This window comes from Notamacropus eugenii, chromosome 6, assembly GCF_028372415.1.
Source record: "Notamacropus eugenii isolate mMacEug1 chromosome 6, mMacEug1.pri_v2, whole genome shotgun sequence".
In the NCBI taxonomy this organism is placed as follows: domain Eukaryota; kingdom Metazoa; phylum Chordata; class Mammalia; order Diprotodontia; family Macropodidae; genus Notamacropus; species Notamacropus eugenii.
Genome location: NC_092877.1, coordinates 40,121,296 through 40,141,980, shown reverse-complemented (window position 1 = coordinate 40,141,980; position 20,685 = coordinate 40,121,296). Strand labels below are relative to the sequence as shown.

General features: G+C 42.6%; 1 protein-coding gene across 11 annotated transcripts in view; it reads left to right on the top strand.

Annotated features, from left to right (window-relative positions):
- The window catches only part of PLEKHA7 (pleckstrin homology domain containing A7), a 256,560-nt gene that overhangs the window by 144,449 nt on the left and 91,426 nt on the right, over positions 1-20,685 (top strand). For all 11 annotated transcript variants that reach the window (XM_072619562.1, XM_072619558.1, XM_072619564.1 and 8 more), the window contains one exon: positions 10,975-11,058. In XM_072619562.1, coding sequence (XP_072475663.1) covers positions 10,975-11,058 — 84 coding nt within the window. The remainder of the gene's footprint in view (positions 1-10,974; positions 11,059-20,685) is intronic.

The following is a 20,685-nucleotide window of genomic DNA, read 5'->3' as shown; positions in this document are numbered from 1 at the left end:
CAGCTTTATACTTAGAATCTCAATCCTAGAAATATCTAACAAAACCAATACTGGAGAGTTAATTCTTTTTTACTCTGTATCTTTTATGAGCACCAATCTCGGAGTCTGAGGTCCTGGGTTCATATCCTGACACTGACCTTGAGCATATCACTTTATGAGTCTCAGTTTCCCTATCTGTAAAATGGAGATAGTAATAGACTATGTGCCTGCAAGGTTGGTTGAGACAAAAGCCTTTCACCAACCTTAAAGTGCCGTTGAAATCTGAGCTGCTGCTTTTATCATTATCAGAACATGAATTTGGCTTAAAATCATTTCCTCCAGAGTCCCATTGAAGGCCCTGGGTTGACAAAACAGCAATGGAAGGCCAGGGCTGAATGAACAGAACTCAGGTGAATAGGACAGTTTGGAAGAGAGTTATAGGAACAGAAATCAGGATTTGAAAAAAAATGAGGACCTCTCCAACATCGGAGTGTTTTCATTGTGCTGGTATATTAATGGATTATTAAGGGCAGGTTGTGTATTGTTTTTCTTTGGTCTTTAACTATACTAATGAGGATGGAATAATTTATCCTGGGGTTTGGCAGATGCCCCTTACCCTGGAGTTGGAGTAGTTTCAGTTCTTTAACTTAGTTTATCACCTGAAAGAGTATCTGTGTAGGACTTGCCAGAGTGGCTTTTGGATGCCCATTCAATTGGACAAACATTTATTTACCATCTACTATGTGCAGCGAGATCTCCGGGCTTTTAGGTGATGTGGATCTTGTGCCATGGCTTTGTTTGAATGTAGAAAGGAGACTGTGGTGTGCCTCTCTCTCAACCTTATTAAGCCAAAGAGGACCTCATCCACCCGTGTTTAGACAGCCCTCATTGTTAGGAAGTTTTTTCCTGACATCAAGCCTAAATTAGCTATTTTGAGACTTCTACCCATTGCTTTTGGTTGTGTCTTTTGGGGTCAGATCTCATGTCCCATTCACCCCACCCTCACCCCTTGAGTTTTCTCTTCTCCAGACTAAATATATGTTTCACCCATTCCTTATATGATGTGAACTCAAGCCCCTTCATTGTGCTGGTTGCCCTCCTTTAGACATTATCCAGCTTACCAGCTTCTTAAGTGTGGTCCCTGGAACTGAATACAGTGCCCCAGATGGGCTCTACCAGGGGCAGAACACAGGAAAGCTGTCCCCTCTCTGTGCCTACAAGCCATGCCTCTCTTAATGCATCCCAAGGTTGCTTTAGTGTTTTTGTCTACTACATCATCCTGCTGAGACTTACTGAGCTTGAAGTCTGCTAAAAGTCCCAGATCTTTTTCAGAATATCTGTTATCTGAGCATATCTCCCTCATCTTGTGTCCTGGGAGTTGATTTTTTTTATACTCAGGTATGAAACTTGACATTGATCCCCTGCTGAATTTTATCTTATTAGATTCAGTCCTTGGCTGTCATGTGTCATGAGTTTTGGATCCGGATTCTGTTATATTATGGGTTAATTCTCTGTCCTGCCTTTGTGTTATGTGTAAATTTGATGAGCAAACCATCTGTACTTTTATCCAAGTCATCAGAAAGAGTGTTAAACAGCACAGGATCAAGCTGTTGTTGTCTTTTGTTCTTTTTTTTTTTTTTTTTTGAGGTGGAAGGTGAGGTAGTCAGGATTAAGTGACTTGCCCAAGGTCACACCGCTAGTAAATGTCAAGAGTCTGAGGCTGGATTTGAACTCAAGTCCTCTTGCCTCCAGGTCTGGTGCTCTATTCACTGCTCCACCTAGCTGTCCCTGTCCTTTGTTCTTGAACAGGACCACAGAGTCAAGCATAGGTCACTGGGGGTACTCATTGACATCGAATCATTAACAGCTATTTCTGTTGGCCATCCAACCCAGTCTGAATCTACCTGGTTGTATTATCATCTAATATCTTTTCATCCTTTCCACAAGAATATTATGGGATTCTTTATCAAAAACTTGGCCCAAAGCATTCACTGGTTTAGTAATCCTATCACAAAAGGAAGTGAGGGTAGTCTGGCATTGATCTGTTTTTGATGAAGTCACAATAACTCTATGGACTCTGTTTTCTTTTCTTAGATCTTCATTAGCCTTTTCTTCAAAGACCCATTCTAGAATTTTTGCTGTCTCCTACTTACGTGGGCAGGAACTCCTAATTAGCCATTTTTCTTCTATCATTGCCAACATGATGGTTATTCTCCTTGACAGAGAAATCAGAAGCAAAAGAAAAAGAGACAGGCAGAGCAGAAGTGAGGAGATCAGCTAGAGGGCCGCTGTGATATTCAGGTGAGAGTTTATACCAGGCTAGTGGCCCTGGGAATAGAGGAGATCCTCTGAATACCTCCATTAGGAGGCATTTCCTCCAAGCCATCAGCCAATCCCTGTCACCTGATAGGATAGGTAATTGAATCATCCTGTTTTCTCTCTGTTGTCATTTGTCATCATCCACACTTAGTCCCATCTTTGGTCACCCTTTTTTCCCAGTAGATATTTATTTATTTATTTTTTAGTTTATTTATTTTAAGTTTTCAGCATTCATTTCCACAAAATTTTGAGTTTCAAATTTTTTCCCCATCTCTCCCCTCCCCCACCCCAAAGTGCTGAGCATTCTGATTACCCCTACCACCAATCTGCCCTCCCTTCTAACATCCTTCCCTTCCCTTATCCTCATCTTCTCTTTTGTCCTGTAGGGCAAGATAAATTTCTATACCCCATTATCTGTATTTCTTGTTTCCCAGTTGTATGCAAGAACAATACTCAATAGTTGTTGCTGAAACTTTGAGTTCCAACTTCTCCTCCTTCCTCCCTCCCCACCCATCCCCATTGGGAAGGCAAGCAATTCAATATAGGCTATATATGTGTAGTTTTGCAAATGACTTCCATAATAGTCATGTTATGTAAGACTAACTATATTTCCCTCCATCCTATCCTGCCCCCCATTTCTTCTATTCTCTCTTTTGACCTTGTCCCTGCCCAAGAGTGACTTCAAATTGCTCCCTCCTCCCATTGCTCTCTCTTCCATCATCCCCCCCACCCTGCTTATCCCCTTCTTCCCCACTTTCCTGTATTGTAAGATAGGTTTTCATACCAAAATGAGTGTGCATTTTATTCCTTCCTTGAGTCAAATGTGATGAGAGTAAGCTTCATGTTTTCTCTCTCACCTCTCCCCTTTTTCCCTCCATTGCAAAGGCTTTTTCTTGCCTCTTTTATGAGAGATAATTTGCCCCATTCCATTTTTCCCTTTCTTCTCCCAATATATTCCTCTCTCTCCCCTTAATTTCATTTTTTAGATATAATCCCTTCCTATTCAACTCACCCTGTGCTGTGTGTGTGTGTGTGTGTGTGTGTGTGTGTGTGTGTATAATCCCACCAACTACTCAGATACTGAAAAAAGTTTCAAGAGTTACAAATACTGTCTTTCCATGTAGCAATGTAAGCGGTTCAACTTTAGTAAGTCCCTTATGATTTCTCTTTGCTGTTTACCTTTTCATGCTTCTCTGGATTCTTGTGTTTGAAAGTCAAATTTTCTTTTCAGCTCTGGTCTTTTCATCAAGAATGCTTGAAAGAGTATTATACTCAGTTTTGCTGGGTAGATGCTCAGTAGATATTTTAAAAAAAAACCAAACCATCATTTTTTGACCAGCTTCTTTAACTAGCTTTAAATCATACTGAACATTAATATTCTTGACAGTGGTTTACAGCACCACATGCAGATATTTGTCCTCTCTCTTGGCCACCTCCAATATGAATTTGTTGGTGTCTTCCATTTACATCTGAAGTGGTCTCTTCAGACAAATCCCATTTCCCCACCTCAATAGAATTGTTTCCCTTTCACTCTTCAGAATCTCATTCTTGAGCATCTCCCAACCTTCCTTGGGTGCCTCACATGATGCCCATCTTAAACTGTTATAAAACAGCTCAGCCAAGAAGGTATGGAAAGAAGTTAACCTTGAACAATACAAAATTATTAAAGTGATCAGAAGATTGTAGACTTGGAAGTGAAAAGGATCTTAGAGGTCCTCTAGTCCAATCCCCTCATAATACTGATGAGGAAACTGAGGTCCAGAGGGACTCAGTGACATGCCTAAAGTCACACAAGTGATCAATGACTGAGACAGGATTTGAATCCAGGTGCTATGGCCCCAGAGTCAGTGATTAGAGACCACCCAATCCATAGCTGCCCCCCTTTTTTACAAGTGAGAAAACTGGCCTAGATGGGAAGGATTTGATTTGCAAGTCGGTGGCCAAGCTATGCCTAGAACCTACTTTTCCTGATTCTTAATTCAAGACTCTTTCTGATACACTAGTCTGAATTTTTTCGTAGTTGGAGTTGGGGGGAACACAGAAGGGTCTCTATGTCCCCTATAGAATCCGCTTGCCTATTGGAGCAGCTCTTTTTCTTATGTGATGAGGATTATAAAAAATACTTGCATTATGTTTCTATACTATGTTCTTTGAATTTACACGTCTAGCATTCCTCCTCTGGAATGCTGTCATGACGCTGAGTTGAAAGAGACTCCAGAAGCCATGTATGTGGTCCAACTCTGATCTGAAGCCTGTGTTCCTTCTGGGGTGCATCTCCCAAGCATCCATCTAGTCTTGGAGACCTTGAGTGAGGGACAGTGCCTTGTTTCCAAAGGTAGCCCATGCTACTTTGGGGGGACTCTGATTCTTAAATAGCAAGTAACTTCTCCCCATAGCAAGCCTAAATCTTCCTAAGACAACCATTTGCTAACTGGCTTCCTCAGGAGATTTATGTTCTCCTAAGGAGACAGAGAAGCAACATCCTTGATGTATGTTCTGAGCTAGGTTTTGGGCTCAACGGTTGAGCATTTAGGCTCATTTATAAATGGTTCAGGAATTTGCAGTTAGTGGCAAGAGGTGGTTTGGCCTTAGCAATATTCAGTGGTGAATGATTGTGGAGCAGGGCAATTAAGGATTTTGAAGGGTATCCTTAGGCAACCCACTAGAGCAGATGTGTGTCTTTTTTTTTTTTTTTTAAGTTTTTAAGTAGCCTGAGGCTGAATGAGAACAAAGTGTTGATGAGACACATCCCCACCCCGCCCCCCCCTCCATATCTCAGAGGAGCATTGCTATAGCCTACTAGTTATCACTGTTTTCTGCCCTTCAGAAAGGAAGCTTTGTTTAGATGGATCCAAGTTATTTCCGATATCTTGTTGTATTTTTGTAAAATATATTTTGTAAAAAAATATACATGAATGTATACATATATTCATATATATACACACATACATACGTACACACACACATATATATATGTGTATATATATATATATATATGTATATATATATATATATATATACACATATATATATGAAATGTAATTGAACCTTTTGATTTCATTTAGGAGAAAGGTAAATGGGACCCCGGCCTGAAAACAATAGCTCTCCTCCCTCTCTTTCTTCCCCTCTGTCTCTCCCTACCCCCACCTCTCTTCTCACTTTTCCCCTCTCTCCCTCTCCCCTGCTGTCCTCTGTTCAGAATCTCCTCCCAGGAAAGGTTCTTTGTTATAGATCAACTTATTCAGTTGATGTGTCTGTCTGGAACTACCCATTAATGTGACAGAGATTGGCTGATGGCTTGGAGGCAATGACTTCAAACAGAGGTATTCAGATCATCTCCTCTATTCCCAGGGCCACCACTCTAGTATAGCTCCCTTCACTTCCACTCTACTCTCCTCTCCCCTTCAAGCCATCTTTCATATCTGCCAAATGAATTCTAATGTGTAGATCTGCCCAGGTCACTGCTTTGTTTAGATAAATCTTGAGTAATTCCCAGTTTTCTATTGAATACTGGCCAAGCTTCTTGGCCTAACATTCAAAGCTATCCTATAAAGTAATCTCCACCTCTTTTTACAGTAAACGCAGCATCCCCTGCCCCCCCCCCCCCCCACACTTCTGCCCCATCATGAACTGGAATAGTCATCATTTCTCCAACCTGGCTCATTTTTTCCTCTATCTCTGTACTTGAAATGAATCTGCATTTACCCTCCTCCCCCAATCCCCAATCTCTGTTAAAAAAACTACTCAGTGTTCAAGGCTCAGCTCCAATGCTGCCTTCTCCATGAAGTCTTCTATGATTCTCCCTCACCTCCCACTCCCCCAAGTGCTTTCTCCCTTAGCTCACACTAGAACAATGCCTGGCACAGAGTAGACACTTGGTAAATGCTTCCCCCTCCTGTACTCTCATCACACCTTGTACCTCTCTCGTGCACTTAGATCCTGTATTGGCAGTAGAGTTGTTTCTGCCATATTATCACCCTTGCTAGATTTGAGCTCTTGAAAGGCCTTCTCGGTATTACTCATCCTTGCATCACCCCCAGTGCCCAGTACAGCCGTGTTCAAAGGAATGGAAGCAGTGCCATGTGGGAACTGATAGGCTGGGTTTTGCTGCCTCTTAGAAGTTTCATTCCCAGGATGACAAAGGAGGGACCCAAACCCTTATGTCTTCTTTTTAAGGAGGGAGAGCTCTTACTCTCCTTCTGAAACAGTCACCTGGCTCACAGCCTGACCCTCTTGGCCAAGGAAGAAGGTGGCAGCACAGGTTCAGAAACAGGTATTTCTGCAGATGTGTCTGTGCTTGTTCATCGTGCCCTGAGACAGGCTCATTGGGTATATTCAACCTAAGTATCAGGAAATAGAGCAGGCTGAAGCATCTCCAGGGGACCTTGGGCCCTGAGATAGGGGCACACTTGTATAGAAACAGGATGAGAACTGCACAACCCAAAAGTGGTTTTGATAGCACAAAGCAGTGGAAAGAACAACAGTCCAGAAAGTCAGGAGATCTGGGTTTGAGTCCTAACTTTGCCATGAGTTAGCACTGTGATCTTGGTAAATTATTTCTCTGTGGGTCTCAGTTTCCCCCACCTGTTAAAATGACTAGATGCTTTCTGAGCCCCACTCTAATTCTAAGTTTCTAGGAATCAATCAATGTCTGTGCTTTCTGCAGTTCTGGTGCCTGGAGCAAGAAAAATTCAACTGGGAGGGAAAGGCCAGAGTGAGACTTAGAGCCTTAAGACTCAAGAATCTATGGGATTGTAAACCTGTGATATCCAGTAGCTCCTTATTTTAACTGATTATTCTTACTAATACAGTGCTACCTACTGAAGGAATAGAATCGCTCTCAGCACCCTCTAAATAATTTGACAACTTGGGTCAGAGCCGAAGTTGTCCTGCCCTCGTTATGGCGTAGTATTGCTTTTGGCTGAGAGTGTTGGGTAGCCGTCTGACTGGCCTTCTTTCAGAGGTGAGGCCAGGTACTTGCCACCAGGCTTTGCCAAATGAGCAAATGACCTTCTCTTAACCCACTTCTTCCAGTGTCTCATTAATTGTGTTGGAGAGCAAGACCCACTTTGAAGCCAGCTTATACAGACTAAAAGATCTGTTGATACTAGAGCATGAGCCAGTTTGAACTGTTGGATGCCAGTAATGGCTGCTTGTGATTATATGGTATTTATCAGGTGCCCACTGGGGACTGCACAACTTGTCCAAAAAAAGAAATCAAACCCTGAGAAAGGGACCTATCTACGAATGCATGTCACCTTAAAGGGGAGCCACAATAGCAATATCTGCGAGTCGTCCAGTGCTCCTCCTTTGAGGGTGCCTGTTGGAGATGTCATCATCTCTGATGTCTATGAAGGGGAGCAGTGCATTTTCCTAACTGGGTCCAGGGGACTTACAGCCTCCTGTGTTTGTGGTCACATGGCAGGGGAGGAGGGAAAGAGGTGGCTCCTCCAAGCAGTCCAGAGTATGAATAAAGGCAGAGCTGGTCTAAGGTCTTACTAAACTGGGTGGTAGCCTGGGCTGCTTTGTATTAAGATGTGGCCACACGGATATACCTGAAAGAAATGGTGCATCCCAAGAGCAGCAATAAATATTCATTTAGTTTGAGGTACCAGTGTCCTGATGGTTGAGCACAGGGGGACAGTGAGCAACGAAAAGGACACTGGCTCTGAGATTAGAGGACCTGAGTTCAAATCTGAAGCTCACTCATTAATAACTCTTGTTTCCTTGGACAAGACAACCTCTCTGGGCTTCATGTGTCAATGGAAGGGGCTGGATAGGACCTCAGTGGTCCTGTCTGGCTCTGAATCCTGGGATCCTGTGCATGGATGGGGAACAGTGGGCCTGGATGCATTGCTTTTAAGCAGGCATTTCTCTTGCATCCTCTAAATCCTCCTTTTGACTTGGTGTGACAGGTCTTCTTCTTGCCTGCCTGATACCAGTGATTTGTTTCTTGTTTTATCCAGCCCAGAGAGCTGGAAAATGAAACTCTGTGGTGGTGGCTTTGCATGTTTAACACCAGACTTGTTAGGACCTGAGCTCCTCCACGTTATTAGATCCCTGCCCAATCCACAGACCCGCAGAGGGGACAGGGTGCCCAGATGATGTACCATCAGTGTTAGAAGGACCAGAGCAGACTTGGAGTCTACCGAAACTTTGAAGGTCTGGGCTTGTCTTTGTTGTAAATCTCTCTGCAAAGCTAAATTAATGGAATTCAGTATGATGTAGTCCTAAGCTAGCCAACTCAGACCACAGGCAAAGTTACAACCACTGCATGGCCCAGATCACATTAAAATATAATTGGGAAATGTAAAACATAATGTTAATTTGTGGTTTTCTAAGTCAATAGGGATCCATTTCTATTTGCATTTGAGAACACCAGTATTGTAGAAAGGGATTTGATGTCTGAAGACCTGTGCTCTACTCTCAACTCAGTTGCGTCATCTGGAAAATGTGGGGATAAGAACACCTATCCTATTTATATTATGAGGTTGTTGTGATGAAAGTGCCTTGTAATCCCGACGGTATTACAGAAATGTCAACTATGATTGTTATAAGCAAGATCCCATGAGAATGTCTTCCTCGAGAAGGTACCACCCTCAGGTTATGGCAGAACAGTAATAACCGTGGTAATGAAGCAGCTCACATCTCTTGAGTTTCACAGTTTACACAATACTTCACCACAACCCCTCCAGGGAGGGAATGCAAAGATTTTTATCCCATTTTACCGATGAGGGTGAGGGGCCATGAGTCCTAAGTCAGAGATAAAGTGACTTGTTCCCTTTCCCACGTTTTGAATCAACCAAAGTGACTGAACCCAGACTTGAATCCAGCTCCACTGATTCCAGCCTAGTGTGGTCTTTACATGGCATCCCAGATCATGAAAAGGAACTGAATTTTTATTTATTTATTTGGGCCCAGGAGCAAGATTCAGATCCTAACTGCCTTTTAACAACTTATGGAACCCTGCACCAACTCCCTCCGCCTTATTTTTCTCATCTCTAAAATGGACAGGTTAGACTAGAAAGCCTCCATGGTCCCTTCCAGCTATGGAACTGTTATCTCTGGGACTTATTGGTGGGGAAAACAAGAACCCTTTTGATGTGAACTTAGTTTAAAAAAAAAAAGTATTTCCCAACCTTGGGACCTTCCATATCCTGCGCTTACTCTGAGACTACCCTGGTTATGTGCCTGCTGCTCCCCACTCTATATGTCTAACTGCATTCCAACCATTAGTAAAAGGTTCTTTTTGTACCAGAAAAAAGATTGTATTTGGGCTGACCAGAAAAGGCATGCAACACCTGCCATGGGCTACCGCTCTCAAGGGCATCTGGACTCTCACCTTTCCCAAGGGGATGACAGTGCCATGGGGTTGAAACTGTGCTGCTCCGCACATTTAGACTTAAGAAATAGAAGCATTCTATTCGAACTCTGGCAAAACAGAAGAATTTTAAGTAGACAAAATTTGCAGAATGACTAATTCTTTGAATTATTTCTTTTTTAGAATTAATTTAATGAGTAGAATTTAATTCTTAAAATGTATTTCTTTTAATTTTATTGTTATTTTTACAATTGCCTAAGACATAAGATGCAGAGAGCCTTGGATGTAGAGAGAGTTTTGTCATTGGGGAGTTGTCTGTAAAAATGAAATAAGGTCCCATCCTTATCCCTTCTGTTTAAGTTTTAAGTACTATTGATACTGGGTGGCTGTGTGGCACAGTGGATAGAGTACCAGGCCTGGAGTCAGGAAGACCTGAGTTCAGATTTGGCCTCAGACACTTACTAGCTATGTGACCCTGGGCAAGTCACTTAACCTTGTTTGCCTCAGTTTCTATATCTGTAAAATAAGCTGGAGAAGGAAATGGCAAACCACTCCAGTATCTTTGCCAAGAAAACCTCAAATAGGCTCATGAAGAGTCAGACATGACTGAACAAACATATTATTGGTAGCATTTTTCTTCTATGACATCCTTATTTCTTTTCTTCTTCTTTTTTTTGGAGGCAGTCGGGTTAAGTGACTTGCCCAGGGTCACATAGCTAGGAAATGTCTTGAGGCCTGGTGCTCTATCCACTGTGCCATCTGGATGCCTCATCATCATTGTTTCTTAATGAAACCCCACCCACCAATGAACCCTCCTAGGTTTTAAAAAGGGGGGGGCAAGTATGCAGTATTCTGTACCCATATTCTGTCCCCCTCCCCCTCCCATCTACCAAAAGGAGGAAAATGTGTTTCATCCTGTTACGCATTTGGTCCTTGCTTTTTTAGATTATCTTGTTTGAAAATGACTTTAGGAGACTTCTTAATTTTGTCGAGTAAAGCCCTCATATACTCCTTCTAAAGAATGCTTGGTGAATTGTCATGATGCAAGAGCACATTTAACATCTGATGCCTTTCTCACTTTGGGAGACTGATGCTTGAGTCAGCCTGGGCAGTAGTCTGCTTCATAAATCCTGCATGCCCTTTCCACATTCAGCATACCTATGAGAGAAGGCTATAAACCCCATGACCCCCCTGGCAATTGGGCTTAGCTCGCAGGCTATGGTGGAAGCAAGGGTGTTGGGGGTGGGGAGAACCTCAGTAAACTGGGAGCCATTTTGGCAATATGATCTTGTCTCAAGTCATATTTTTCCCGGTTCAGATTCTCACTTATTTTCATTCTCATTTTCTCTCTCTAGCCACAATCAGCAGACCACAGCATTTAGGCATCCTGTGACTGGACAGTTTTCTCCAGAAAATATTGAATTCATTCTTCAGGAAGGGTAAGTACCATTTTTATATGTTCCTTTTATCCCAGGATGGTTCATCAGCTTGTGGGAGGGAGAGAAACAAAGATGAAGACCCTACTGTGTGCCAGGTCTTTGCAAAGAGCTGTACAAATGTTATCTTATGTGATCCTCACAACCTAGGGGTGTAAGGAGTGATTATTAGCTCAAAACAAAATCTGGTTACTTTTCTCTGTCTGGAAAAGATGGGATATAAAGAGTGAAAATGGAAATCTTATTGAATTCTGGAAGTAGCAATCTAGGGAAGGGCATGAAGGGGCAGGCCTGGGGGGGGTGTGTATGTGTGTGGGGGTGAGTGGATGGGGCACTATTGCACTGATGACCCTAGAACTTCTTTAAAAAACTAAATCTACTTTCCAATGAACCACCAAGCACACATACACCGAGAATACTTGCTAAGATAGTGTTATTTTAATTAATTTAGTATTTTTTGCAAGTGTTTTAAGTGCCTTTCAAGCCTGTTCATCATACTTTGAAGTCCCTGTTCTTAGCTGATTAAAATAGAGAGACAGGTGGCAGGGTTTCCTGGCTAAGGCGCTGGACTTGGAGTTGGAAGTCTTGGGTTCCAATTTTGCCCCAGGTGCTTACTGACTTTGTGACCATAGGTAGGCGTGTAACCTCTGTGGAGGCTGTAAAATGAAGAGAAGGGACTTTGTGTTCTCTAAGGTCTCTTTCAGCTCTAAATTTCTTAGCCTATGAGCATAGGATAAGATTTTAGTCATATCTTCTAGAGCAAGAGTTTTAACCTTCAAGAAAGGAAGGAAGGAAAAAAGAAAGAATACGAGCATGAAGTGCCTACTGTGTGCTAGACACCATGCTAAGAGCTTTACTAAATCATCTCATGTGATTCTCAGAACAACCCAAGGAGGCAAGGTGTTATCATTGTCCCCATTTTACAGTGGAGGAAACTGAGGGAGACAGGTTAAGTAACTTGTGCAGCATCACAGAGCTGGTAAGAGTCCATAGATAGGGACATGAAGTTGTGTGAACTTGATTGGAGGGAAAAAAAAAAGACCTTTTTACTTTCATTAGCCTTTGTTTTTTTCTTGGCAATCCTGTGTATTTTATTTTTAAAACATTTATTTAAAAACATTATTCTGAGAAGGGATCTATAATCTTCACCAAATTGCCGGAGGGGACAAAAACAATCAAGAGCCCTTGTACAATAGGCAGGTCTGGCATGGTGGGGAAGAGTCAGAGGCTTGCCAGTCCTACTTCTGACATTTACAAGTTGTGTGACCTTGGTCGAGTAACTCACCCTCCATATGCTGTAGATAATTTCTTAGTACTTGTCTAGGTCATGGATAGGTTTTGATTCTTACTGGGGCAATTGGCAAAAATCATAGATCCTCTGAGGATTCACATAGATCATAGATTTGGAGCCTGGAGGGACCTCAGAGGTCACTTAATCCAACCCCTTCATTTTACCAATGAGGAAACAGAGCCTTATAAATGTAGCTAGTTGACACAGTGGTTAAAGTGCTGTGCCTAGAGCCAAGAGGACCCAAGTTTGGATCCTGCCTTGGATACTTGCTAGCTCCATGACCCTGGGTCACTTAACTTCTGTCTGCCTCTGTTTCTTCAACTGTCAAATAGGGACAAAATAGAGCACCTGCCTCGCAGAGTTGTGAGGATCACTTAGCACAATGGGCGGCAAATAGTAGGCACTTAATAGATGCTTGTTTCCTTCCATAACTGACTCACTCAAGATAGTCATGTGGAAGATATAGGTCTTTTGACTTCAGACTCAGAATCACTGGACTTGTCAGTCCCAGAGAGGCAGGCCACTTGTGTGCTTATCTGGTTGTAACTATAGGACTCATGGCTCAGTTCTGGTGTCTGGGGCATTCCTGTCCTAAAAGTATATGCATTTGCTTTTGTAGGCAGAGGACTTGGGACTAAATTGTGACTGAGTGATCTTGAGCAAGTCTCTCTAACTTCCCTGGGCCTTCTTCTGGGTGGGGCGGGATTGAATAGATGACCTCTGAAATTCATTCCAGCTCTGAATCTGTAATCCCATCATTTCTTCTTTCTCTGAATCCGAGCCCAGGACAGATCCCTGTAACATTTCCCTTGACACTTTGCTCCTGGGTAATAGTGATTACTGGTCCTTCAATCTGATGGTTCAGCCATTTCTGAGTCCATTAAACTCAGCTGTCTCCTAGCTGGCATCTCCTCATCCTGTTCATCCTGCCTTTCGGGAGAAGCTTTGTTGAATGGGGTGTTGAAATCCGAGAATTCTGTGGACTTGTGTCTAGTAACATTATTCCAAATAATAATAATAAAGTGAGATGAGTATGACATGACCTATTCTTGGTGAACCTTGATTGGCTCTTAGTGGGCACTTTCCTTTTCTGAATTCTCATAAATCGTCTCTTTAATGATGTGTTCCAGAGTTTTACCGTGAACAAAATCAAACTCTCAAAGGTCCCTTTCTAGTAGTTCTGGGCTCGCCCTTTTCCACTCTCAGATTCCGGACTTCCTGGGCACCAAATCCTGGGCACCAAAACCTCTTTTCTAAACCCCCTATTTTCCTTATCCTCCCCCACCCCCTCCTTTTAAAATAGAATTTCATTCTCAGGAACTAGAAAGATGGTGCAGAATGCATTTCTCCAAACCCCTATCTTGCCTGTTTATATTGTTGGTCTGTAGCACCTTTAATAGGAACAAGTTCCTCAGTTTTATTCCTTGATGTGTTATTTTTTGGTCCTAAGATGAGCTCACGACCACTCTTCAAGGATCTATTGACCAATTGGGTCTGTGCTGTCTCTCCCTAAGCCCATCATAATTCTGTGAGCATAAGAAATGTCCCTTCTAGGCTTTCAGCCCTACATTCTGCAGGGACCTTTTTTTTTTTTTTTTTTTTTTGTAAGGGTAACATCCTAGTGAAACCTCTCTTTGGGCTCTTCTCCAGCCCTTTGGCTTTTTTTTTTTTTTTTGGAGATGCAGCAACAGCTGGAACATCTGTGGGGTTGCAGGTGTGTGTACAGCTGGCTGTTGGTTTTGTGTGCAGAAGGAGAATATTTTCTGGTTTGTTTTTCAGACCCTCTGGGCAGGGAGGAGAGGAATGGCAGCATGTCAGGTTGGTCTTTTGGTTGAAAAGTTAAGTTTGATTTATTTCAATAAATGTTTACTAAGAACACTATGCAAGGGTTGTGTCCTGCATACAAAGGTTTAGAGACGGGAGCCCTACACTCAGGTAGATTGTAGTCTCAGAAGTGGAGGGAGTATAACATGGATGTAGATAAACAAGAAAGAGGGGAAATGGGATTGAGGTAAAGGGAAGGAGTCCAGAGAAAGTGCTTTATTAAAATTTGCAGAGCAAAAGATCAAGTTCAGCTGGAGAGACAGAACCAAAAATGAAATTTGAAACACCTCAAATATTGGATCTTCAGACAGCCTTCTGGATGATTTGTTCTTGTGACGGGGCTGAAAGCTCAGAGCGCATCATCTTGTCAGTTTAACATGAATTGTTTTCCTCTGAATGTCTCACCTTCCACTTGCTGACCCAGAAGCAGCTCACCTGCCACTTCTCTGCCTATGCTCAGCCTTGAGAACTTTTATTATATCTGTTAGCTCTGGTGATTTACCAGTTGTGTTTGCATTAGCAGGTCCACTTTCCTGTCGCAGCCTCAGTCTCCTCACCTGTAAAATAAGGGGATTGGGCCACATGGCCTCTAAGGTCGCTTTCAGCTCTAAAGTCTTACAAATCATCCCCTGGGAACTTGGGTTTTCATTTTTTACTACCAAGAGAAAACACCAGATTTAAAGCCAGAAGGTACCTTTGAGGTCTCTTCAGACTCCTTATTTTACAGAGGAGGAAATTGAGGCCCAAATCAGAGATCTGACTTATATAAGAACTACATTGCATGAGAAGGCATGAATGGGGTTAAACTCTTTAGCCAAAGGGTTCTTGCCCCGATGAGATCAAAGATCTATCTGAATCCTTAAATGCAGTTACGGAAGCTCTGGGTGGGAAGCGACAGCAGAGTCCATCCCATCCAACCTGTACATGACCAAGACTCCTCCAATGTCCCCAGTGAATGGCCATCTAGCTTTTTCTCAAAGACCTTTAGAGAGAGAGATGAGCCCACTGCTTTCAGAGACAGTTCTTAGATAGTTCTGATTTCTTCGATGTTAAGCCTAAAGCAAGTTACCAAGTTAGTGGCAAAGCTGGAACTTGAGCCTAAGTCCTTGGAAAACCTTAGAGGTAATTCAGTTCACCTTCTTCATTTTGTTGGAAGACAAAACAAAACAGTCCTGAGGACCAGAGATGAGCAGTGACCTATCCAAGTTCACACAGCTTGTCATGAGGCAGAACTGGGGCTAGAAGCAAGGACTCCAGACTCTCATGCCCACTACACCTTGGTTTACTGTTGTCATTTCAGAAGAGGGACAGCTTCATATCATCTCAAAAGTTATCACTTTCACTGTACATCACCTCTTTTTATTTTTTTATTATTTTTTTTAATGTTCTACAATTACTACCATAAAACTTAGATTTTTACCCCCCCACACCTACCCACCACCACCCCGCTCCCTCCCCAAGAGGGCATACAATTCTGTATAGGATCTACATATACTTTCCTATTGAATACGTTTTCACTATAGTCATGCTATGTAGACGAACTAAAATAAATGGAAGAAATCATATAACAAATCAAAACACAACACACACACACACACACACACACACACACAAATGATCTGCTACATTCTGCGAATGAATTCCATAGTTCTTTCTCTGAGTGTGGAAGGCATTTTGCCTTAGAAAACCATTGGGAATTTTTTTTTTTTAAGTTGTTGCGTTGTTACAAAGTTCCAAGTCTACCAGAAAAAACTCTCTCACACTGTGGTCGTTGCTGTGCACAAAGTTCTCCTGGTTCTGCTCCTTTCACTCAGCATCAGATCATATAAGTCCTTCCAGGCCTCTCTGAAGTCTTCCTGTTCATCATTTCTTATGGCACAATAGTACTCCATTACACTCATATACCATAATTTATTCAGCCATTCCCCCATTGTATCACCCCTTTTTAAACACTTAGAAGCGCTGATCCCCTTGGAGTGTACTATTAACATTTCTCTCTTTTGAGAAATACTCATTTTCTTTTCTTTTTTCAAGTTTTACTGCTGCTTTAAAAAAAATCATTATCATTTCCCAATAATTTTCCTACAATGCTACCTACCTTTGAGGCAACTAATCAATGAGGCTAAGAGCGTTGGCCTTAGAGTAAGGAAGACCTGAGTTCAAATGAAGCTTTAGACATTTCCTAGCTGTGTGACCCTACAACTCAGTTAACCTCTATCTACCACAATTTCTTCATCTACAGCTCATAGAGTTGTTGTGAGGATAAAATAAGATAATATTTGTAAAATGCTTTGCAAACCTTAAAATGCTATGTAAATTCTGTTTGTAACAAAGCAGCAGCAAACCAGTACAGGAACCATGCCTGACAGCATATGCCTCATTCCACACCTATGTACCCTGTCTCTGAGAAGGGATGTGTGTTTCATCTTGAGTCACCATCTTTGAAACCTCAGAGTCATCCTCAACTCCTCACCCTCACTCAATCAGTTGCCAGTTTTATCTCCACAACATCTCTCACGTGTCCCCTCCTCTTCACTCCCACAGCTACAGTTCAGGACCTTATCACTTCCCACTTGGACTATTGAAATAGCCTCCCTTAATCCTCTCCTCATTTCAGTCTGCCTTCCACAAAGCCACCAAAGTGATTTTCCTGAAATACAGGTCAGGTCATGCCAATACCCTTTTCCCCCATCCTCCTCAGAAAAATCCAGTGGCTCCAATTATCTTTGGAATTAAATAACATTTCCTCTCTTTGGCATTTGGAACTCTTGACACCTACTCCTTCCTACCTTCCCAGTCTTTTTTATCTATTACTTTCTTCCATATACTCTGCTATCCACTGTATAGACTGTATTCTGTTTGTCACACTTGACACTCTATCTCTTGTCTCTATGACTTTGCACTGTCTGTATCCCATACCTGGACAGCTTTCCCTTCTCACCCTCTCCTTTCAGAATTCCTGATTCCCTTTAGGACTCAGCTCAAGTGTGACCTTCTACATGAAACCTTTCCTGATCCCCCTTCCTGCTAATGCTAATGGCCTCCATCCTCAAACTTCCTTATATTAAATTTGTATATGCAGGCATTATGTACATACTCATACATATGTATATTGATTAGAATATAAACTCTTTGAAGGCTCCAAAGGTAGCTACCTACCTTTGAATTAAGAAGTCTTGGGTTCAAGTCTTGCCTTTCACATATATAAAGTGACCATGAGCAAGTCACTTAACCTGTCTCAGCTTCCTCATTTGCAAAATGGTTATCCCCACTTTATAGCATAATGCTTAGCACATGGTAGTTCCCTAACAAATGATGGTTGGTTTATTGATTTCACCGATCTGAGTTCTGATGTTTCTTAACGTTCCCTTCCTTTCTGTTGTTTTCTTCGTGTGTAATAGAAACATCTTTTCCTTTTACCTTGCTTCTTAACTGTTCCCAATAGAACAGATTTTTAAGATAGATTCTTATCTCACAGGCATTTAGATTTTTAAAAATTAGCTTTGCTAGGGGCTTTTTCAAAGTCTACATCATTAGTCAGAAAGCATTTATTAAATACTATTTCCCAAAGCATTGTATTAGACAATGAGAATAGAGAACCAAAAATGCGTACTCAATTCCTGCTCTCCATAAGTTTACATTTTACTGCGGGGTGGGGAGGGGTAGAATTCAATATTATGCAAAGGAGTGTAATCAATGAAAATTGAGGGAGGAGAGAGCTTGAACACCTGGAGGCATCATGTAAAGCTTCACGGTGGGGGGGAGGGGGCGGGCGGATGGACACGGGACACACCCACTCTGCACCACATTAAGGGGCTGTAGGCTGTGGCTAAGAGTTCATAAGACTTTGGCATTGTGTTAAGTAGGAGAGGAAGGGAGACCCACAAACCAGTCAAGAATTGTCTCTATGCGCAGGGGGAGGATATGAAAAAACATCAGTCTTGCTTCCTACCCTCAAGGAAGGGAGCTTAGAGTCTGTTCAGGGACACGAGATCATTACACAGAAAGATAATGAAGATGTGGTACTCACACTAAGTGTCAGGAGTTCTCAGAACTGGGAGAGGTGGTAGCCTAAGGTTGAGCACAGATGATCAGGGAGGGCTTCCCCGGAAAAAGTGGATCTTTACCTAGGCTTTGGGGAAGGCTGCAGGGTTCTGATAAGCAGAGATTAGAACTCAGGGGGCAGAAGATCACTTGAGAAAAGAAAGGTAAGGAGGCAGGAATACACATGGTCTAACTCAAAAACAGGGAAAAGATTCAGCTTGTCTCTAGATTGGGAAGCTCAAAGAGTTAGGTTGGGACCAGTTACATACACTGAGCTGTCTTTGTCCGTTTGCTCATTTGTTTCCCTCAAAGAGCTCATGTAGGCTAGTGATGAATGATTTCCCTGCTCACAACTCATTCTGTTGCATTTTTTATGTATGTCTTGATGGAGATTCCTGCTTGCCCCTTCAGAACGTCTTAATTTTATTGCATAATATGTTATATGGAAAAGATGAAAAGCTGAGGTTGGAGTTTGTGTCCATATAAAATTGCTGTCAAGCTACAGATCTTTCCCTGGAGAAGAAAAATGGGCTCTTTTCCTCCTCATTCTTCTTCGAGGATTTGCTAAAGGAAACTCACACACACAGTCTCACACACACACACACACACACACAGTCTTACACACACACACACACACACACACACACACACACACACACACACACACACACACACACACACACACGGGCACACAGTGAGTGGATGGTTCTGAATGCCACAGCTGCTGTTCCCTCCAAGTATTCCTCCTCCCAAGCAGACATTTGGCCTTTGCTGTGGTCCTTTCTTTGGGATGACTATGATCATCCCTCCCCCAGCTTTTCTTCTTGCTGTTTCTTGCCTCTTAGACTCAGGGACAGGGCTGTGTTGTGGAGAACGCTGTACTTCAAACTCAGCAGATCCAGATTTGAATCCTGCCTCAGACACTCACGAGCCTTGGACCTGAGACAAATCATTCTTTAAGCCTCAGTTATCTCATCTGGAAAACCAAAAGGCTGGATTTAATGATGTTGAGGGGTCCTTTGAGCTCTGAATCTATGATCTTGTGGCCTGTGATATTAGGGTACTCTCCCTTCTGTGAAAACTCTTGTTCTCCCCTTTGGCTTTGAACAGTCTTCTTTGCAAGTGCACCAGGTGCTCAGCTCCCTGGGCCTTGGAAGAATGAGGTTATGGACTCTTGGTCATTTCTTTGTTTCTTGAGATGGATAGAAACTATCTCCCCCAGCCTCTGGGCAGTGCAGAGGCTTACCTGAACTTTTGGAGCCTGTTCTTGGGAGAATGGTTCCCTTCAGGTGACCTCCACTCCTGTCCTCTCACTGTTGTTATTACTCCCCCTTTGGAGGGAGCACTGACTTTTGTTAAGTGCTTGATGGTTTGTGAAGGACTTTAGAGGCACCAGGTGGTGCAGTGGATAGATTGCCAGGCTGGAGTCAGGAAAACTTATGTTCATGAGTTCAAATTTGGCCTCAGACACTTAGTAGTTGTGTGACCCTGGGCAAGTCACTTAACCCTGTTTGCCTCAGTTTCCTCACCTGTAAAATGAACTGGAGAAGGAAATGGCAAACCACTCCAGTAAGAAAACCCTAAATGGGGTCACAAAGAGTGACAGAACTGAAACAACTGAACATTGATGACCACAAAAAGGACTTTATAGACATCTTGTTTGAGCTTCTTAACTGCCCTGCGGGAGGCAGATAAACTGCCTACCTCTGAATAAAGAAGGCTTGGGTTCAAACCTTGCCTTTGTTGTGTTTGTCCTTCATTGCTGAAGAAGCCCATGCCATCAGAGAAATGATGACATGACTTGCACTTGACTTTGTTTTGAGTGAGGGAGGGCTGTGCAGGTCACCAGCCTCACTTCTCCTCCAGAGCCATCTGAATCCAGTGACCAGATAATCATCAGGATGACTGAAGATGACCCAGGATACACTGAGTAACCTTGGCCTTTGATATATATAGGAAATGTGACCATGGGCAAGTCCCTTAGCTTCTGTCTGCCTTGGTTTCCTCAGTTGTAATATGGGGATAATAATAGCACCTACCTCTGAGGGGTGTTGTGAATATCAGATGAGATGATACTTAGCACAGTACCTGGCACAAAGTCGGTGCTTAATAAAATGTTCCCTTCTCTCTCCACCCCACTACCCCACACACTTGAAATGTGGTGCCAGGAATCTGGAATGAGCACCAACTCTCATTTGGTTCTGTGTAATACATGGAGGATCTCTTTGGTCTGCCGTTGACCAGGCTGTTGTATTCCTGGCTCTCACTGTGGCTATGATTCCATTCAAACAAGTGCCTGCTTTATTCAGAGCACTGTTAAAGGTAGGAGAGGTACAGAACGTATAGAAGGTGAAGTCCCTGCCTTCCTGGAGTTCACAGTGCAGCAGAGGGATAAGGCATATATTGAAGTTCTGATTTTATTCCATAATATTTGATAAGTATGTTAGCAGAGGGCAAAACAAAAATATCAT